The sequence below is a fragment of the Marmota monax genome, unplaced genomic scaffold (genome assembly GCF_021218885.2).
Source record: "Marmota monax isolate L192 unplaced genomic scaffold, Marmota_monax_Labrador192_F-V1.1 WCK01_AAM20220418_F8-fsc00008, whole genome shotgun sequence".
Lineage (NCBI taxonomy): Eukaryota > Metazoa > Chordata > Mammalia > Rodentia > Sciuridae > Marmota > Marmota monax.
In genome coordinates, this window is record NW_026694432.1 from 22,281,298 (window position 1) to 22,303,151 (window position 21,854).

At 47.2% G+C, this 21,854-nt stretch overlaps 1 protein-coding gene across 2 annotated transcripts in view; it reads right to left on the reverse strand.

Annotated features, from left to right (window-relative positions):
- The window catches only part of Rcan3 (RCAN family member 3), a 29,104-nt gene extending 7,748 nt beyond the window's left edge, over positions 1-21,356 (reverse strand). Inside the window, exons 1-2 of one of the 2 annotated variants that reach the window (XM_046468958.2) lie at positions 21,206-21,356; positions 13,175-13,427 (exon numbers count right to left, since the gene is read on the reverse strand). In XM_046468958.2, coding sequence (XP_046324914.1) covers positions 13,175-13,372 — 198 coding nt within the window. In that variant the 5' untranslated portion in view covers positions 13,373-13,427; positions 21,206-21,356. Of the gene's footprint in view, positions 1-13,174; positions 13,428-20,834; positions 20,978-21,205 lie in introns of those variants that run through there. The other variant, XM_046468959.2, reaches the window with a different exon arrangement.
- Positions 21,357-21,854: the final 498 nt, after the last annotated feature.

A 21,854-nucleotide genomic window follows, 5' to 3' on the forward strand; every position in this document is an offset into this window, starting at 1 on the left:
GTTCTGTACCCACCTACCTTTGACAGTTAAACTACCAGACTTTATCCACTAGAGGTATGGACAGGAAATGGACTCTAACAATGACTCATATTTCCTTGAATAATAAACAAGGCTTAGGCTCATTTCACATTTATTGATTATTTGGGTTCTTCTTCCTCTCCTTCCTCCTCCTCCTTTTTGGCACTCTGCCCCTGAACTACCTCCCCGGTCCTCACATCACTGCGTGAGACAGGGTCTATGTTGATGAGGCCAGCCTCGAACCTGTGGCCCTCGGCAGCCTCAGCCCCCTGCAGCATGGCCCCACCTGTGACGGCTAATTACTGGACAAGAACAGGTTACATCCTGTTCATGTCTTTTGCTCGCTTTTCCATTGGGTCATCTTTTTTTTTTTTTTTAATTGAGTCGAAGTTCAATAGAGATACGGATTCTTTGTCGATTATATGGGCCACAAGTATCTGTGGTTCTTTCCCCCCTTTTTAGAAACAGAAATTTTAAATTTGAACACTTCTGAATTTATGAGGGTTTCCTTCTGTGCCTTTTGTGCCCTGATTCTCCCACTCCTGGAGACCATGACGATGTTTTCCTAGGCTGCCTTCTAAGGTCTGTGGTTCTGCCTTTCACATGTAGGTCCTTATTCAACATGATTATTAATCAATCACATAAAGTTCTTCACATGTAAAGACTGACACCTGCCAACCACTCTCCTCCTCCCCCCTGTAAATCAGGTTGCATATTCTACGAATGGAATGATACAGTATGCGCTCCTTTTGAGGGGCATGTGGCTTCTCTCACTAAGTGTCATTGCTCTGAGATTCAGCCAAGTGGTTGAGGTCTATTTTTGTTCCGATGCTGAGCAGAATTCCGCCAGACAGGTCCTCATCCACTCACGTGCTCACAGACACCTGGGTCGGCTCCAGGTTTGAACTGTTATGAGTAAAGCTGCCGTAAACGTCTGGGCATAAGGTTTTGTATTTTGTTTTTATTTCTGTGGGACAAATACCTGGAGTGGAAGGGCTGAATGTATGTTGTATGGAATTTATTTCTCAGACACTACCAAACTGCTTTCTAGGGCGGCGGTACCCTTTCTCATGTTAGACCCGGTACTACGTCTGGATCTCCAATGTCATAGAAGCAGCTTTAAAAGAAGGTCAATTTTAAGACAAACCCTATTTTTGTTACTATATGTCACTATATTGTTTTCATATATTAAGGTGAAATGAACTAATACATATCATAGACAAAGAATTTTAAGATAGCACATCTGTTATTAAATGAAAACACATGAAAAGTTTGTAACTATTATCACCTCTAAGGGTGTTCACTGTTCCCTTAGCACCCGTTTCAAGACTTGCTAATTTAAACAAAAACTGGAATGAAGATGCTGTGAAACCACATTACATTTAATTTTGGGGGGTGGGTACTGGGGATTGAACTCAGGGGCACTCGACCACTGAGCCACATCCCCAGCTCTATTTTGTATTTTATTTAGAGACAGGGTCTCACCGAGTTGCTTAGCACCTCACCATTGCTGAGGCTGGCCTTGAACTTGCTCCTCCTGCCCCAGCCTCCTAAGCCGCTGGGATTCAGGTGTGGGCCACTGGGCCCAGCACATTTCATTCTTGATAGTAGCTTATTTTAAATGTTTTAAACAGTAAGCAAATATTAAAATTTCCGTGAGTGATAGTTAAACATCGGTACTGAACACAGCAGAAAGGGAAATTAAGGCCGAAACTAATGAAGCATGGCTGGTGAAATATTGTCATTCTGTACATAAATTGTTTTCTTTGTCCAGGATAACAATAGGACTTTTTTTTTTTTTTGTAATTAGGATTAAACCAGGAGACTTTACCCTAGCTACCCCCCAGTGCTTTCCTTCTGTCTCTTTTCTTGAGACAGGGCCTTGATAGACTGCCCAGCCGGGCCTCCAACTCGCAATCCTCCTTCCTAACCCTCCCAGAATGGCTAGGATTACAGGCATGTGCCCTGCTACTATTTATTCCAAATACCTCCCAACGAGGGATTTTCCTGTGTCACAATGCCGGTATGACCCACACTATCTTGCAAAAAGTTACTTGTATCAATTTTTCTTCCTACTGCCTTCAAAACAATTTTTTTCTCATTCCAGAAACACACTGTAATTGAAAGCACCCTGCAGATGGTAGCGACGGATCATCCTGTCTCTGCCTGCTAAATCCCATTACCTGTGATTTAATCAAGAATTTTTAAAAATGGTGAGGCTGAGGCTCAGTGGTAGAGAACATGCTCAATACACAAGAGACCCTGGCCTCGGTCCCCAGGGTGCATACGGCTTTACACACACACACACACACACACAATTATACACAAATGAAGTCATGCAACAGTTGATGAGTAAGTTTTTCTAGGTTTTGTGTTTGCTCCCTTTCATACTCATTTTCTCCTTTATGTAGCATAAATACGGTTTATGAAATATGTGAAATCTGCCTGTGAGGGAGGTCCCGCAGAAACTTGAACATTGTGTAAGAGGCAAAACTTGGCGGTTGTGTATCTCTTCTCTGAAATGCTTGGGAGCAGAAGTAGTTCAGGTTGGATATCTGCACAGACTTTACCAGTTAAAAATCCCTAATCCCCAAATCCCAAATCTGAAATGTTGTGAAAGTCAAAACTTTTTCAGCACCAACACAATGTTCAGGAAGTTCTGGATTCTGGAACATTTGGGATTTGGGGGTTGGGGATGCTCAAGCCATATTAATTGAGGGAAAAGTAAAGGCCCTCAGTAGGTGGCCTCCCTGAGGCTGCCCCTGACGTCACAGAAGGGATTTAGAAGCCTGGGGACAGAAGAAAGGATGGGATCTGGGAAAGTGAAACAAACCCGACGGACGGGCGGTGACTGTTGCAGTTAGCAGCTCAAACACCAGATTATGATTTTTCTCCTTAGAACGGTTTCTGCAGTAACTCACTTTCATAAGTTTCTGAATTTCCTGATATGAAATTAGCATCACCTGCCGTAAGGGAATGGTGGCACGTTTCCTCCAGAAATTTCATCCTTCAAAATATTAAAAAATGTATCTCATCCTTCAGATACAATAATGGGGACCCCAACATCAAACGTCCTCAGCCCTGTTCCTCCAGGGGCCACCAGCGCGCCCCTCAGGCAGCAGAGGTCAGCAGGGCCACCGCACCTGCAGCCTCATACCAGACCCTGGCTGCTCAGGCCGCAGAACAGAGGCTGCCTCGGAGTCACCTGCGGCACCTGAGCAGCCAACAGTACACTGAAGACCATGTCCCCAAATGGCCAACTTCTCCAGGACTCAAGAAGAGCCCAGGGGAGCCGGGCGACGGGACCCCACAGGCAGTGGTGTGGCCAGGGCCTCCCGGGAGGTGGGCCAGGGCAGGTCTTCTGGACCCTTCCCCGCTGCCCTATTCGGACACAGGACACAGCGGTGCGTCTGTCCATCTCACCAGGGAGCAACTGTGGAAACGACAGTGCTGCACCCCTCTGCCCGGCCTGGAGGCAGCTAGAACCCTCCCTCCTCAACACTAAGCCAGCAGGAGGAAGGACTTCCCTGGTGGGAAGCGGAGCTGCCGCCCACTCGACAGTAAAGTCATCTCTGGTCCGAGGCAGGATACCGCCACATCCTGTGTGATACATTTCTACAGAGGACAGGGACTGCAGGCTCCTCAATGTCATGGGCAAGGCCTCCATTTCTGCCTGGTGACAGGCAAAGCATCTACTGTACTCTGAAGGTCTGGGTCTCTCCAAAATTCCTGTTGAAATCTAACCCCCAATGTGGCAGTAGTAAGAGGTGACTAGGTCAGGAGCAGGTCCCCTTATAAATGGGATTAACATTTGTACCAAAGAGGCTTGAGGACCACCACTGGGGACACAAAGAAGGTGCCATCCATGAGGAACGGCCCTCACCAAACATCAAACCTGCTAGAGCCTTGATTTAGGACTTCTCAGCCTCTAGAACTGTAAACAATACCTGTTTGTTGTTATAAACTACCCAGCCTCAGGTGTTTTGTGATAGCAGCCCAAACTAAGACACTGCCTTTTGTTTCTTCTCAATCATTACTGCTCACTAAAACAACCAGAGGAAAGAACTTGACTGGCCAGAAAATGGCACATGTACAGCTGAGCATGGTGAATTGAAAACTTTGGTAATCTGAGCCCTTATAGAATTCTGGGATCTGAATTCAAAAGTGACAGAGGGGAGAACATATAAAAAAATTCAAAACCTTCTATAACCTTATTTATTTATGCTGCTTCAACATTTTTCCAGATCAGAAAGAAGCATGTAAATGAATCAAATTTCAAGAATATACAAAATACTACCTATTTGTATTCTGATGCTTAATCTATTTGTAAATACTCTGCCTACTGAACACAAATCTTTAAAGGGCTATGCTTCCCTCTCCCCCCAGATCTGTCATCTCTACACCACATGCAACAAAAAAGGTCACCATGATAGATCTTTTTTCTTTTTTAAAATTTTTGTTTTGCAGTGCTCGGAACTGAGCCCAGGGTCTCGTGCATGCCAGGCTAGCACTCTGCCAATGAGCCACACCCCAGCCCAGAAAGTCACTTCATGGCCTGGCTCAGGGTGGGGTGGCGATGAGAGAAATCCTTGATTGGAGTGCTGGTCAGAGGGAGAGTCTGCCACAGTTCACCACATTGGACACTTTCGCCAAGTTAATAACCAATGCACACAGGAAAACAAAAGGAGGCAGGAAGGGGAGGCTACAGCTGCAGAGACAGAGGAGGCTCATGGGCCTCGGCCTCATGGAACACAGCCGGTGGGACCAGAGCCTGCTTCCTGAGTGCCTGTCCCCAAGCTGGCTGTGAGCATAGGAAGGTGGCTCTGGCCACAACACATCCTTAGATATTAGTAGTCATTCTGTGTGTTAAAATTTCTTTCTTCTGTAGCTAAGTTGGAGAAGACCCATCAGCACAGAAGTTATTTTCAAGCATCGTAGCCTCAAAACACCTAGAAAACGCACGTAAGGGGTGCGATGTATCCCCGCCCAGCACACCCAGGCCAGGTGCCCACACACCCAGGCCGGGCATTAAGAGCTAGGCTGATTAGGCAGCTGTCAGGTCTGTGCCAGGAGTCCTGCACGCACACGCCGTTTTCAAGGTACCAAGGCACTGTTCCCACGCAGTGGTACTTAAACCATGTGGCCCATCCATAAAAAACACTTTTATTTGGCCTTTCTGGAAAACACTTACTGGAGACACGTAACCTTCAGAACCGCAGGTCTGAGAATCCACAAGTACGGCTTTTTTTTTTTTGCAATGCGAGGGATTAAACCCAGGGCTTTGCAGTGCTGGGAAAGCGAGATCCCGGCTTCTGACAGCTGGTTTTTGTTTTGGAGCCTGAAGGTTGTTTGGTTGTTTAGTTATAAAGCCCCACTTTGGCTCGCTGACAGGCTGGACTACTTTTGTCATTGCTGGGCATCTTGGAGGGGCAGGCAGGCATTTATCTAAAGTCTCAATTAGCCCACAAAACTCTTCTGGCTGGAACCTCACCAGGCCCTTGAGCTCAAATGTACCATCTTAAGACGTCACAGGTGAGAAAAGCACTCAGGTGAGTTTTCCTCACACATTGTCCAGGACCGGCCAGCTGTCTGGGTCCTGCAGACCGCTGCCACATATACTCCAGGTTGATGCCCAGGTCAGCCAGAAGGGTCCACGCCAGCAGCACCGGGAAACCCACCACGCTGCTCAGCAGGATGCCCCGACCCTTACCCGCCCCCCACTTGTCCCGAGAAAGTCCAGGTTCTGCCTCAACCTCCTGCCCGGCCCGGCGCTGCGTCCTGCACACTCCCTCTGCTCCTGGGAGTGGAGTGCATGGCTCTGCCTCAGATGCTGGCCAGCCCTGTCAGAGACGACGACATCAACCCAATGACCTCTGTGACTTCGGTGACTGAGCACAGGCTTCATACCTAAGCCACCTCCTCTGAGCAGAGAGGATCCCTTCCTGAGAGCTGGCGGCCTCTGCCACCCGCCTTCGGTGTGGATAAAATACTCCTTGTCCAGAAGAGACTGCCCATTGCTTCAGACATGAGGGCACAAAAAAAGGCCCTAGGAGGAGCCCACAGCCTGGACAGGTGACTCTGGGAAGGTGTGTGGTGTCCACAGCTTGTTATCCGCACGGCAACAGAACTCTGCCCTCCACTGTTGGGGGTCAGTTCCGGCTCTACTATACAGCTGTGTGACCTTGGGCAAGGGGATTTCCTTGGCTGTGCCTCCAAGTCCCCTGCCTGTTATGAGGATGATACTAACACCCACTTCCTGGGGCTGTTGTGAGGACAATGAGTGACCACCCAGAGCCCTGAGAACAGCTCTTACCCAGACAGAGCCGTTCCTAACAGAAACAGGGAAGAGCTCTTGCAGGGGTCCACGGGCCCGTCCAGCTGCAGAAAAACTGTTCTGTACCATGTGGGAGTCGCTGATGTAGGACCAGAATATGCCCCTCCTAACAGTCCCACCCACTGCTCGCAACCCCTCTGGGAGACCTGTCCCCCAGAAGTCTCGGGTACACTGGGTGACAAGGTACACCACCAGCAGGACATCACTGGCCAACTTCCTAGGATCCTTCAGCCCTGTTCCTGTGGTCCTGAGCACCCTGAAGCAGAGGAGCCTGACCTGGGTGGAGGGGGCGTGCGGCAGGCTGCGTTATAGTCAGACTCTGCACAGTGAGAAAAATGCCAGTCACTTCTGCGGCTTTTAACCTTATGAATTCCATCTTTTGGTTTTGTTTTTGTTTTCTGTTGGTTAAAGTGAGCGGCTCCCGATGGCCTTGATGGTGGCTTGCCGCCGGTGCCTCCCTTGCCGGGAGAGTGAACTTCCGCTCACCTAAAGCCCACCCAGCCAGAGGCTGATGCAAAGTTATCAACATAAGCAAGAAAAAGGAGCAGCAGCAAGCCGGGTCCTTCATCCAGGTGGGTCATACGGGTCCCCACGGCCGGCCTGGGCGCCCGGGGACTGGAGAGGACTGGAGACCCACCTCTGGTCGTCTGCTTCTCTGTGGCCCCATCCGAGTCTCTCCGGAGGTCCCTCCACTCCCCCACCCATGGGCTAAGCCTGGCCCCGGGGAGAGTGAGGAACCCAGGTGGCCGTGTGCGGTGCCGACCCAGCGACGCAGAATCTCACACTCCTGGCAGTGTTCTCTCCGCGCACACGGGAGGACGGATGGAGACCCATCTTTCCAAAGGCAGGTGAACTCGAAAGATCGTCAGAAACAAACATGGGAAAGAATTAAAGGAGGCGCATTGTTTTGTTTTTTTGGAAAAAAATCTTCCCAACTCTTCCTGAAGATTTGTTCTGGAAGCTTTAAATGGGGCGACTCAATGGAGTGGACACATGCTGATGGGCAGTTTGGGGGTCACAGAGGGGATCCCAGCTAAGACGAGGGATCACTTGGAGGGTGGCCTGGCATGGGGTGTCGGAGCCCAGCAGGGTTGAGGACGGCATGTCCAAGGGAGGGCAGCCCGGCACAGGATGCGAGGGAGGGTGTCCAGGCAGAGGGGCCAGAGGACAGGCCGGAGCCCAGGCAGGGTGAGGGGGGGGCACACACAGGCAGGACCCTGTAGAGGGGGGGTCGGTGTAGGAGGTGGCCCAGGACACACAGGAAGGGGGTGTTGGCAGCGACACAGTGGGGGAGGTGACTGACCCAGTGAATATGAGACAATGGAAGCAAATTTCTTCTCTCAGAGAAAAGTGTCATAAATTTGAAAAGGGAGAAAAATGGAACATATCCCTCAGCATTTCCTGGAGTTGGGAGGACAAGGCTCCACATGGCATCTGTAAATATGTCTGTGCCTCTACATCTCCTAGCTGTGTCCAGCAAGAGACCTGGAACAGTGACCGTCCAAGAGAAGCGAGCACACCTGCCTCCACACCTTGATTTCTTAACACTTCACCGAAAGTCGTCAGTGAAGTGGCTGATCCCCGGGCGGGGGCAGGGAAGGCACAAATCGATCCCGAATATCAGGATGTGCTAAAAAGTAAAGAATTACCCAAAAAACAACGGGCACATGTCCAAAGACCCGGAGCCACCTCATGCAGGGCAAAGACAGGTCCTCCCACTTTTTTTTTTTTTTCCAGTACTGGGGACGGAACCCAGGAAGTTGTACCTACACTCCTCCACGGAGCTACCTCCTCACCCTTTTTACATTGAGACAAGGTCTCCCTGAGTTGCCCAAGCTGACCTTGAACTTGTAATCCTCTTGCCTTAGCCTCCCAAGTATCTGGGATGACACACGTGTGCCACTGCCTCCAGCTGGGGTTTTCTATTTCTTAAAAAAAAAAAAAAAAAAAAAACTTTGGGATTTTGATAGGTATCGAGAGGAATCTAAATTTTTTTTGGTTGTAATAGCTGAACCTCTGAATCGGTAGGTTCTGCATCTGCGGAATCAACCAACCATAGACTAAAAATATAGTCAGGCCTATGACAGTTGTGTTTATAAAAACATTTACAAACATCTTCATGATTCCCTCCACAATACAGTGTGACAACGACTTACACAGCCTTGCATTGATAAGTCATAAGGAATCTGGAGGTGATTTTAAGAACTCAGGAGGATGTGCGCAGGCTCTGCCTTTCAGGCAAGAACATCCACAGAGTTTGGGATCCATGGGGATCTTGGAACCCATTCCCTACAGACATCGAGGACGACCATATTGAGGTTTCATAGTTCTCAGTGAGCAAGTGAAAAAGGAGTTCTAAAACAAGCCATGATCGTGAGCCCGCTGGATATCCTTGACTAGGATTTCTTCTACTTTTCAATGTCTGAGATTCTCCAATATTTAATGTAGCCTTGAAGCTAACTAAATCTATTGAACTCTCGGCCAGAAAAGCACAATAGATTCAATCAAACATTCATTTATTGAAACCTTTTGATATTTCAGGCTGTTAAAAAACACATTTCACTGTAACAGGAACATTCTCCCTTGAGTTGCTCCTTCAATGAATCACTTTTCTCAAACGATTTTACTTCTGGGTGGAACACAGTGCTGGTCACCCAATAACGGATTTTAGTCTGAAACCAGAGAATCGGCTCGTTTGACTAACTTCCAAATGCCACTTGGTTTTCTTATTTTTCTATTCTTCTTTATATAGAACAATTTAAATAGTGCACATGACTACACAGACCCCAAAAGAATTTGGTCACTGTATCTGGGATCATAAATTTCAGATTAAGTCTCCAACTTACGACGTAACCTCCCTCTGCTCCTAATTCTGTCTCTTGGCCACAGCACGGCATGGTTATTCACCAACAGCCAGTGCATCCCACAAACACTTACGGGCGTTACTCTGCCCTGGGAGCTCAACCAGATGCTGAGTGTCCCTGATCAAGCAGAGATGTCTTGAGGTACCCCATTAAAATGAGAACAACGCTCAAATAAAATGGCCTGTGGAGAGCAGGTCAGTGAAAGTCATTCTTTATCCACAGAGACTCTCTTCCAGTTCCATTTACTGAATCCACGCAGACACCCTGACCTAAGGCTCACCTTGTAAGAACGTATATTATATTCTGAAAACTCGTCATGCTCCAATCAGAAGCAAGTCCAATTTTTAATTCTTTTAAGAAAGGGAAAAACACAACAAAGAAGAAATGCCATTGCGCTGGGAAAAACCCAAACCCAAGAAAAAAGAAACACTAACCCGCAGCCGTCCTGACGGAGCTGCTGATTCGCTGGCACCTGGACAGTGCAGCCACCCTGCTGCCGGGGAAATAAGAATGTTTATGGTTTATTTTCTTTGGGTTAATAGTTCTCCCCTCATGTGCATTCTGTTTTTAAGAAACAATGATGAAAACAGAGCCCAAATCCAGCAAATTTACCTTTATATGGTAACGGCACCCGTGTTATTTGGTCTAGTGCCACTTGGAAGGATGTGAAAGCTGGTTTCAATGATAAGATGGCCATAAAGACAAAAATCTTTTCAAGTCAGGAAAAAAGTTCTTTCAAAAATAAAGTGTTTAATTGCAATCAGGATGGATTTGTCTGAAATCCATCAGAAGCATCCACTCCTGAGTTCTGCACGTGTGTGGATCACCTGCATAAACAGGTGATTCCAGAGCCGGGCCTGTAATCCCAGCTACTGGGGAGGCTGAGGCAGGAGGAACCCAAGTTCCAGGCCAGCCTCAGCCACTTAGTGAGACCCTGCCTTAAAATCATAAAAAGGGCTGGGGATGTAGCTCAGGGTAGAGCCCTTGAGCAGCAGGTGTGAGGCCCTGGGTTAAATCTCCAGCACTGCAAACAAAACACTCGTGATTCCAGGAGAAAAATAAAGCCAAATAGGACACTGATATTGTAACCATTTGATTTTGCCCACATTGTATGTCTAATTGATGATCTTTCTGTGTGTGTATGCATGTGTGTGTATTTTACAATTTCAGACATTACTGATAAAATGATTGTCTAAAAGTCACCATGACTAGGAATTATGTACAAGGTGAAGTCTGCTAAATTGCTGCTGCTACTAGAACTTCCGCTGAGACAATTTTTGGTATGAATTTGGGTTAGATACAACCCCCAGGTTATTTAAAAAATGAAAACCAACAAGGACTCACCCCGTTGGCAAGTTAAAAACTCCTTAGGTTGTGGTTAGAAAAGGTTGAAACAGGCTTAAGATTGTGAGGTTTCTTGGGCTGGGGTTGTGGCTCAGAGGTAGAGCGCTCGCCTAGCATGCATGAGGCACTGGGTTCCATCCTCAGCACCATATAAAAATGAAATAAAGATATTGTGTCCACCTAAAACTAAAAAATAAATATTAAAAAAAAAGATTGTGAGGTTTCTTGCAAGAATTCTTGTGAGTATAAATTTGGGATAAACTGGTTTGAAGAACTTCTCAGATACCAAAGTTTTTGCAAGTTCAAGTTTCTCGTGTGAAACAGGGTAGTATTCGCATATAAGCCACAGCCCCCCATCTACTTTGAATCCTCTCTAGATTACTTAAAATTCCTAACACAATGCAAATGCTATGTAAATAGCTGTCACAGAGCACTGCTTAGGGGCGGTGACAAGGAAAAAGGTCTGCACATCACACATTCATGGGAGCCATTGGGGGGACTATTTTCAATCACTCACAGAGTGACACGAAGGGCTGGAGGTCATACATGTGGTTTCTCACATCAAACAGCAAGATTTACTTGTTTATAATATAAAAATTTTAGAGCTCTTAAAAAGTATGAGAAAACTAGGAAAGACAATTTCAAAATTTCCAAATTGTGACTGAACCCAGGGCATGCCTGCAATCCCAGAGGCTCGGGAGGCTGAGGCAGGAGGATCATGAGTTCAAACCAGTCTCAGCAATTTAGCGAGGCCCTCAGCAACTCAGTGAGACCCGGTCTCTAATAAAATACCAAAAAGGGCTGTGGCTGTGGCTTGGTGGGTAAGTGCCCCTGGGTTCAATCCTGGTACAAAAAAAAGGAAACAGCATTTATAAATTAAAATGACCCCCAAAGACACAAAATTCAGGATAGTGACCCCCCCCCTTGCTCCACCACAGGGAGGGGTGTCATCTGTAGGCAGGTTTACTTGGAGAACCTGTCTCCTCCTACCACTCCACCTCCACTGTCAGCTGACCTTCCCGCACAGCTTGGATGGCCGTTCCTCTGCTGGGAGCCTGCAGGGAACACACCCGTGGGAAGGCAAGCTCCTGCACTGACCCACACTCGGCACTATGGCGCCACCAGCCCAACTTCTGCCAACTACACAGGATGGCCTTCTGCTTCCTAGCGTGGCCCAACCTCCTGACGCAGCTCTCTTGCTCATTCTGTTCCCTCTGGCCCCAATTCCCTTCTTTTCCAGTTAAAATCAACGCCACAGCTCCTCACTGATGTCACCTCCTCTGGAGATCTTGGATTTCACTTGGTGTGATCCTGTCTCCTTGGAGACCTCAGAACACTGGCAAGCACTTCCCAGAGTGTTAGCATTCCACCTTACATCACCATGGATGGCCATCCCTGGGACGCGGAAGGGTCATGCTCTAACTGCGAACAATTGGCACGGTGCCTCATGCATTGTAGGGCTCAGGTGTGGACTGAGTTAAACTGACTAGTTCCACTCCAGGAAGACAGTAGTTTGAGTGCACAGACAGAAAGAAGGGGCAGTGAGGTATTTTTCAGAAGAAGATCAGAACATGAGAAACACAGAACATCGGCAGAAATCCATTACTTCTGTGGGATTAAGACCTACGGCTTATTTAGTGAGGTGTTATGGTGCAACTTGCAAGGCTGAGGCAGGAGGATCCTAAGTTTGAGGCCAGTCTCAGTAAATTAGAGACACCCTGTCTCAATTAAAAAAAGGGGGGTAGGGTGGGGTGGAGCTGTGGCTCAGTGGTAAAGCACCTCTGAGTGTAATCCCCAGTACAAAAGATTTAAAAAAAAAAGACCTATGGGCTTTTGAGGTTATGATGGAAAAATACACACACACTCCCACATATAACCTCTTTCCAGGTAAATAATAAATGAACTAAAGGAGAGTAATTTTTAAAGAAACAAACTGAGGCCAGGCGTGGTGGTACACACCTGTAATCCCAGCGCTCAGGAGGCTGAGGCAGGAGGATCACAAGTTCAAAGCCAGCCTCAGCAATGGTGAGGCCCTAATCAACTCAGTGAGATCCTGTCTCTAAATAAAACATCAAAAAATAAGTATGGGGACGTGGCTCAATGCCCCTGAGTTCAATCCCCAGTACCCCCCACCAAAAAAAACCAAAACTGAATCATTTTTCCCCATATGAGTCGTCAAAAGTAATAACAAAAAAATGTTTAACAATGATGCTACAATGAAATCCTAAATAGTCCTAATTGGCTGTATGTAACTAGCCCCAGGAAAAAGTGGAATTCCTTCTTTTATGAGTACTCCCCTGGAATAGGAAGATGAAAATCTTGAGCTTTTCCTTAATTACAGTCTCCAAAAAAGAAAGAATAAACGAATGAGTAGATTGAATAAGACTTATTTGAAGTCCACAAAAGCTAGTGCTTCTCACAATATTTGGGGGAAGGGACTGGTTTTTAAATATTTCCTATCTATCTGGTGCAACCTGTACTCTTTTATAATACAACACGAAGGCCTAAAGTCTGACATGCTTTTTGTTGAATTTGTCTCAGATCAATAACATGTGCTTCCCCCAAACCCATGTTCTCCAGGCCAGAAGTTCAGGGTGGGTAGGATGCTGCCTACCTTCTGCTCCTGGACTTCGAACACGGCTTCATGGACACTGCAAGCAAAAAGTGAGGTAGGCAGGTCACTTAGATCCATCATCTCTTCCAAGTCATCTTCATTTTCACCAAAAACCATCTCTTCCTCCTCTTCCTGGTCACTGCTACAGAGGTCTGATTGGCTGTCATTCCAAGATTTCATAGTGTCCCTTAGCATCATCCCCTAAAAGCAGGTCTTTTCTGTTTTTCAAGTTCTTAGGATATCAATAGGGCACCTACAGGTAAAAAAGAAGAAAACAACACCGAGGTAAAACTCTGAATGCCACCTAAGGTTCCAATCAATTGGCCTCAAGACAGCAGTTCATCAGGTGCAGCCATTCTATCCGGGAAAGAGCCATCAGCCTTCAAACCAACGTCCGCCAGCCCTCACAGGTGAATTCTATGTGTACTGATTTGATTTGCTTAGCATGTTTCACAGGGCAATGACAGATCTGGAAAAAACCAAGAGTTTTCCCATGACATTGGGAAAAGAAGGATCATATCAACATGTTCCCTGGCTGACAAGCAGCGGGAAGAAAAAAAATGTGAACGAGCACTGCCTGCACATATTTGTTTTGTATTTTAGCTCTAAAACATTGAAAGAGGCACAGCAGAATCAAACCCACGCAAGCCGCTCGCCATCTGTGCCCTGAAGTACGGTCTGATGCACTGCTTCGCCTTAACGGGGTTGTTTTTTGAGGTATTCTCTCAAGACCTCAGTTACTCAGAACCAAAAGTCCTCTATGAAGTCAGTCTTTGTAAATATGTCTTGGAAATATTTACGGTGGCAAAGTTTAACATAAAAGACAATGGAAAAGACGTCCTTTTTCTGAACTTTTATTAAACATCAAGAATTTAAGTTAAAGACCTGGAGCCAACAGGGTCCCTCTGTTAAACACCAGAACGGAAGCTGTGCTGTACGTGTGTGTTACATAGGTCCCCCCAACACCCCCTATTCCAAGATCAACATACCACTTAAGAATGAGTGCCTGAGGCCCAGGAACACTAAGTGATCATGGGTAAGGCCACCTCAACAGCTCCTGAGATTTTTCTCTTTTACTTGCAGAATGATCATCAAAGGATAAAATAGGGCTTTTCCCCCTTTATTCTGATATTAATCAAGACTAATTCTAAAAAGTAAAATCTTCACTCATTCTCTGCTGCTTGGTACTGGGGGACACTCGATGAATGGGACATGGTTCTTATCCTCATGGAGCCCCGGGCCCAAGCAAGAATGTCCCCTCCTGGGTGCCAGTCATCCTCAGGGCTCCTCCTACAGCATCCCGTCCCCTGACCTGTCTGCTCAAGCCCTCCTCCTCCTCCTCCTCCTCCTCCTAGGCAGACGCAGGTGCTCAACATCCCCACCTCCGGACTCTCTCCCCCCCTTCTACCTGGCTGCCCTTCGCCTTTCCTACCAACTTCCTGGAAAGAGCCGTCCCTATTTGCCTCCTTCACTCCCTCGCCACCTGTCGCGCCCCAGTTCGGTGCGGCTGGGCGTCCGCCACTATCTTTTAGCTCCCACTGTCCTCATGACGGACAGCAGCAAGTTCTAAGAGGACGAGGATTTCAGGTCTCAGCTGTGTCTGCCGCACACGACCTCGCAGCCCACCCTGTCCACTCTCAGAGCTCCTCAGCCCCACCGTCTGCTCCTCACCCACCGCCTCCGCACTGGCCCCTCCTCCGCCCTTCACACCTGACCTGCGCGGGCCCCACCCACTCCCCCTGCTGCTGCTCCTCCTCGTCTTCCCGGGTGGTCTGTCCACCGTCGAGCTTCACCCACCAGCCTTCTCAGCCGAGTTTCCCTGTGGTCCGCGGGGTGCCCCGGCGCTCTCTCTCATTTCACCTGACTCTTGAGCCAGGAAGGACAGCACCATGCCTCTTTCTTCCCAAATGAACGATGGCTTTCCTGCCCATTTCCTTCCATTATGCCACACCTGTCTGTGCTCTTCTCCTTGACCAACCCCCTCTCTCAGGCATGTGCAGGCAGGGCCCTGCCCTTGTTTCAAGGGCTCCTTGCTGCTATGTGATTCCTCTGGCCCCAAGTCTCCTCTTCAGCTGATGTGTCCTCCTATTCTCATTGAGACCCTTCTCTATGGCCTTCATTTAGGTAGAGGATATTTCCCATTTCCCCTCTCCGTGTTCGTCACACCTCCTCTGTGCTCCTTTCTCTCAAATATTCCATATTTTCATGTTGGAGAGTCGGGATCATGCAGTGGTCATAGACTGACCAAGGCTGTGGGAGAAGCAAGGGCAGAATCTTGCTTGCCCACCAGGGGACAGAGGTGAACAGGGTAGAAAAAGGTGTAAGAGACTCTGAGCTGCTCCTCGGCCCCTCTTGGCTATATGCACTGGAAACTTCCAAATGTCTGTGCCCAGACTCAGGCCCTTCTCCTGAGTTTTAGGCTGGTATGTTTGGCTTTCTACTGAACAGATATCTATCTGGGAAGCTCGCAGGTCCTACAATTGTTTTGCACTTATTCCTTTAATTAGATTATGGCGCCAGAAATCTCCAGTCTCAGGGAGCCCCAGGAGAGTGGTGGGAAACGCTATCACACTGTGGTTTCCTTATCATCTTTAAGGCCAAGATGTCACGTAGAGTCCCTCACGTCTCTGTTCTATATTATGATCATTTATTTGCAAATCACCCCTGCCTACAGACTGTGAGTGCCTTTGAATCCCCAGCCCTGGCATGGTTTGCAGCCCACCGTGGCTTAACAAGGACTCCTCAATAGAAGCAGAGAGCACCACAAAGAGGACCCCACGGGCACGTCAGCACAGACAAAAGGAAATTTAATTCTGCATGGGATTAGACACAGGCTCTCAGAGGAGGCTGTGGTGAGACTTTCAGGTTGAACAGAGCTTCCGCAGGAAAAGAACCGGGTGTGTTCCGCGCCACGCCAACAATGCGTGAGTGCAGCCAGGGAGACAAAAAGATGAGCGCGCACACAGGTCACATGCTCTCTAGTGGGTGCGGTGCATGGGGTGGAGGGGGTGGCGGGAGACAAAGCCAGATAGGCAGGTGTGAGCTGGGCTACAGAGCTCCACACAAAACCAGTCCCATCAGCACACCATGGCCGTGACAAAACCAACCCAATTTAACTTCCAGTGACACTGTTTTTATCTGCTCCTCTCCCAACCCATTATGAAGAGGCAAAGAAAATACCAAGTCTAGATTTTTAAGAGGGTGATAAGTTGTGTGTGGGGGGGTTCTGGATGGAGAGATTTTGAGAAAGTGAGCTCATTTTCTGTGTGTGTGGTATCAGGGAGCAAGCCCCAGCCCTGTGCCTGCTAAGCACACTACCACTGAGCTCCCCCAGCCCCCAGCCTATGTTTGATAAGACTTTTTTGTTTGTTTCAAGTTCCCTCCTCCAACCTTAAAAAGAAGAAATAGAGTACAGGAAACAATCCTTCACCTAACATAAAAACACACACACAAATCTTAGAATGATATACCTTCATTTCCTGTTTTCTACCTTCAATTTTGAGTTGACTTTGTTCTTTTGCTTAGAACTTCAAACAGAAGTTATAAGAATTGTACAAGGAACTCCTGAATATCCTGTACCCAGAGTTACCAATTTTGCCCATTTGCCTTATCATTCTTTGTCTCTATTTAAAAAAAATTTTTTTTCATGTATTTTGGTCATATATTACAGATTGAACCCAGGGTACTCTACCACTGAGCTACATCCCCAGTCCTTTTAATTTTTGAGACAGGTTTTCACTAAGTTGTTTATGTTGGCCTTGAACTTGTGATCTTCCTGTCTTAGCCTCCTGAGTTACTGGGATTAAAGGTGTGTGCCACCACGCCCAGCTTTTTCTCTATTTTTATACACATGCTCTGAACCATTGAAAATAAGGTGAAGTATATACCCTTTTCCTCCCAAGTGACTTCAATGTGTAAGAACAAGATCGTTCTCTTATATAACCTAAAGTATCAAAAACATCAATATGATCCTATCTAATTAACAATCCATATTCTTTTTTTTTTTAAAGTACTGGGGATTGAATTTATGGGCACTCGACCACTGAGCCACATCCCCAGCCCTATTTTGTATTTTATTTAGAGACAGGGTCTCACTGAGTTGCTCAGCAACTTGATTTTGCTGAGGTTGGCTTTGAACTTGTGATCCTTCTGCCTCAACCTCCCAAGCGACTGGGATTACAGGTGTGAGCCACTGGGCCCAGCTCATATTCAAATTTTGTCAGTTATCCCAACATTGTCCCTTCAAAGTTTTTAGGTTACTATTAATGTATTTGTATTTATACCAAAACATTTCAGTAATATTTATAGTATTGCTACATTTTGTTTACTCACAAATTCTAACATACTTAAAAGACAGACTACTAAGAAGCCACAGTAACTATAAGACAAGTCTGAGCAGTCCTTAAGTATATCCCAGAAAGATTCGGGCTCCATAATCATCCTTCCTAGGATTGGATTCTGGCTCCTTAAGTACTCTATGTTAGATGAACTCTTTTGCTTATTTCTTCAACTATAAAATGGAGATAGTAATCCTCACCCAGTAAGCATAATTAAGGAGATAATAATTAAGGAGATAATAATAATTAAGTAAGGAGAATTAAATGAGAGAATACATGCTCATATCCAGAATAATATTTTGCATATAGTCTATGCTCACTAATTAATTAACATAAGCATGATCTGAGTTAATGCACTGTTGGGCTGAAAGGACCCCAACAGTATCTGAACCACTGGTGGAACTGATATTCAAATCATGAAAAAAACAAAAAGAAGAAAAACACATATCTCCAAATTATCTAATTCCAAACACCAAAAATAAATTAAAAACAAATAAAGCAACAAAAATAAAACTAAGTTTGTATCACCAAGAAAACTGTTTACTAGTAGACTTATCAACAATGTGAGCTCCTTAACTACCAGTGGAGATAGTAATCTGATTCCAGAATGAAAACATTTGAAGATTTAAAAAACAGAGCTAGGGAAAAGGCCACAGTGCCTTTTTAGGGGCCTTACAGAATTTTAGGTCACCATACAACGCATACAATATCAGAGACATTATCATTCAGATTTTGGTTCTCTTGCTAAAGACAAACCAGGAGGGTTTTTTCAACATTGTCAACCATTACATAATTTTCTGACATCAGAAAATTACATGTGAAAAAGACAGTAATATGGAAGGAGGACATTTAAGGTAACTCAGCTGCTGTTTAAAAGGTAAACTATGTTTCACTAGGACAAAGAAAAAAACGCAGAAGCCCATTGGTTCTTTGAGGCTGTTACTGGAGTTTCTGCCAACTCTGCCCGACTGTACTGCAAGACCATGCTCTCCCTCCGTTCACTAACCCAGGGAAATCTCGACCCGCCCAGCAGAAATGCTGAACCCACATCCTCCTGCTTCTGTAAGCAAAGGTCTGAGCTAATCAGGGTTTAGCATCATCTCCAGCGCAACTGTAGCTGGGGCTGGCTTCTGGCAAATTGTTTCTTCATGGAAACATCAAATGAGTGGAAAAACTCCAAGGAGCAGGACCATCTGCTGCACTATGACAGGCCCTGTGACAAAAGTAATCCATCAAAGCAAAATGTCACGCACACGGAGTTGATCTTGCATTTTCTGCTCTGATAAGAAAAAGGTAAATTCCCCTTGGGGCTTTTGAACAAATAATTTTTTGAAAATAATATGCTTCCAATTTGGGGAACATTTTAATACCTTAGCTACATGCACTTTTTAATGTTTTGGGTATGTTCAAAATGCTACAACAGTCCTGGAAGCAAATGTGTACCTCATTTGAATTTATAATTTAAATTTTTAAAAGGCCACTCAGGACTGACAATGTGGAGGTTCTGAATGTCTATCCCGAAGCCTCTATCTTCTCATTTACCACTTACAGGTAAAATGTTACCATTTTCAGTAGCTGAGATTAAAAAAAAAAAAAAATTGGTGCAATAGTAAAGCAAGTGAAAATTATGGGCTGGGGATATAACTCAGCATTAGAGTACTTTCCTACCACTTGAGAGTCTCCATCCCCAGCACTGCAAAAGGAAAAAAAAAAAAAAAGAAAAGTGAAAATTAGATTTTTATATTTTGTGTGTGTTCATGACCTATGCTGTTTTTGCTGCTAATTTAGCATTGGTCCTGTTACAACTGAGGTTCCTACTGCCCCCAGAAATAGCAGTATCTGTTAGCATGAGAGAGAAAACAGAAATAAACAACAAATATAAACTGTCGAGAATATAATAACAGGCCTTAAAGAATAATTTAAGTACAGCCATGAAAGTCTCATGTTATTTGTTTTGCTGTATATAGTTTACTTCTGCTCAATATAATCTCTACCTTCCAGGTACAAACTGGAGATCCCTGACCAGCCTCTACCTTCCATGGTATCTGGGGCAGGGGCCCAAGAAGCAAACACCACTGATTGCCCGGGCTGCCATTATTTCAGAAGCTTCAGCTGAACACATTTCTAAGTCACATTACTCTTCACCAAGGTTTGGTTTTTCTTTAGACCAACAACTCCTATAACATCAGACAGAATCTCATTTCTTACCCTAATGTTCACGTTTTAAAGCTTTACAAGTGTTACATTTCAACAGCAGGAAAAATCCTATTTCCCATAAAAGCACAGAAATCTCTACCCAAGGAAACCGTTTGCCAGTGAAATGAAATGTAAAGCTGATGATATGGGTAATGGTACTCTGAGTTTCCCAGCTTTTTTTCAGTCTTCCTGCATCCAAAGTCCATTTCTAGAATAAACTACATAAACTCTCCAGCAAAAGAATGAATTTGTGCAATGCATAAACATCTAGACCCCGAGTCTTCATAGTATGTTTTTACAGTTTAATATATTGAACCAGAGCTAATGAGATAGTCTTAAGGTATTTTAAGTAGTACATCAGAGACTTCTATTAAATGCAGACTTCCATGCAAAATTCAAACAATGTGTTGTGCTGGGTAGCTTTCAATGAGGGAAATCGAGTATTCTTGGCTTTGAGCCCTATACCAAAACATCACTTTAATCCTAGAGTGTATCTCAAACACTGTGAACTGCTCCCTACTCTAGAATCCTAATCTCTAAAGGAGATGATCAGATTTTGCACGGAAGCTGGAACGAAGCGACCTGGAACAGGTCACTATTGATTGCTCTACCTGTGCAGGGAGCGAATGGGGCAGGTAACAGGTTGCAAGAAGTCACGGAATAAATGCATTCGGCGGTTACCCACGCACCGCGGGGAAGGGGCCCTGGAGGAACAGGGGGGCTTCCACCTTCTGGCCTGGGTTTACCAACTGCACCTCTCCTCCCTCCAGGGGAAGAGCGGGCCTGCCAGCTTTTCGAAAAGTCAGTTTGTGGGAGAAAACTGCAGGTGGAAGGGAGAAAGCTTGTTGTTGTTGTTGGTGGTGGTGGTGGTGGTGGTGATGGGGGGGGGGCGGGGACAACCAGGAACACCCCCACACACACAGCCAGAGAAGACCCTGGGCGCGAGAGGGCTGGACGGGGGTCCTGACCGCAGCGCCTCCGGGGGGCCCCCAGCTCACGGGAGCCCACCCCTCCCAGGCGCCTCCGACGGCCGCTGTTTTCTCTTTTAGGGGCCCCGCGCCCCGGCCCGGGCTGCACACCTGCTGGGAGAGGCCCTGCGCCGGCCTCGCGGGGAAGGGGACACTCACCTGCGCCCTCACCGCTGCGGGAGGCAGGACCGAGGCCGGGGCCGCCCGACAGGGCTGCGGGGACCAGGACGCGGCGACCAGCTCGGCCGGGGGCGCACAGACGCCGGGGCCGGGCGGAGGGCAGAGCCGGAGCCGCCGCCACGCCCTCGACGCGGGGAAGTGGCCGCCTCGGCGGGGACGCGGGCGGCGCCTGGGGCCGAGCGCCGCGCGCGCTCCCGGGCCGCGCCCCCTCCTCCTCCCGGGGGGCGGGGGCTCTCCGTGCGCGCACTCGCCCGCGGCTCCCGCCGCTCGCTCCTAGCGCCGGGCCTCGGGCCCTCGCTCCGGGGTGGGGCGCTAAATGTCCCCGAAAACAGGACCTTTGACGACCTTACCGTCTTCCGCCGTGACCAGCGAGTTTCCCTGTCTCCCGCCGGCCCCTACGACAGTCACAAGGGCCGTTTATAGGAATATTATTCCCGTTTGCTCCGCGCCAGTTACCGTGCACCCTGCAGAGCGCCCCGCACCTTCACCTCGTGTAACCTCCCGTAACCAGCCAACCGGATATTACCGTCCCCGCTTTACAGACAGGAGGGGCTCCCAGGTGCTTAATTGCCCGAGGAGCAGAGACTAGGCGGTGGCCGAGCTGTAGAGGGCACCAGGTGTGTGATTAGGTCCCCCGGGACTCAACCCTGGCGCGGCGCCCCCTCCTCTTCCTCCTCGTGCTCCCGCCCCTCCCCCTTTCCTTTCCTTCCCTCCTCTTACTGCTCTTCGCTCTAAACCTTATTACTACATTAATAACATTTACATCTTTAATGCTCTTTTTTGTTGTTGTTGTTTACAAAGCCTTTTTGCGCACAGTCGTGCTTGTCCCCGAAGCACTAGGAGACAATGGGACCTAATGATGCCTGTCTTGCAGCTGGGAGGAGCCGGGGCCTAGGTTGTTCAGCGTCTTGTCCAGCCCGGGCTGCAGGATTGAGGCGACGCGGGCAGGCATTAGTGCTACAGTTTTACAAAGCAAAGAAGCCCAGTCTGGAGGGGAGC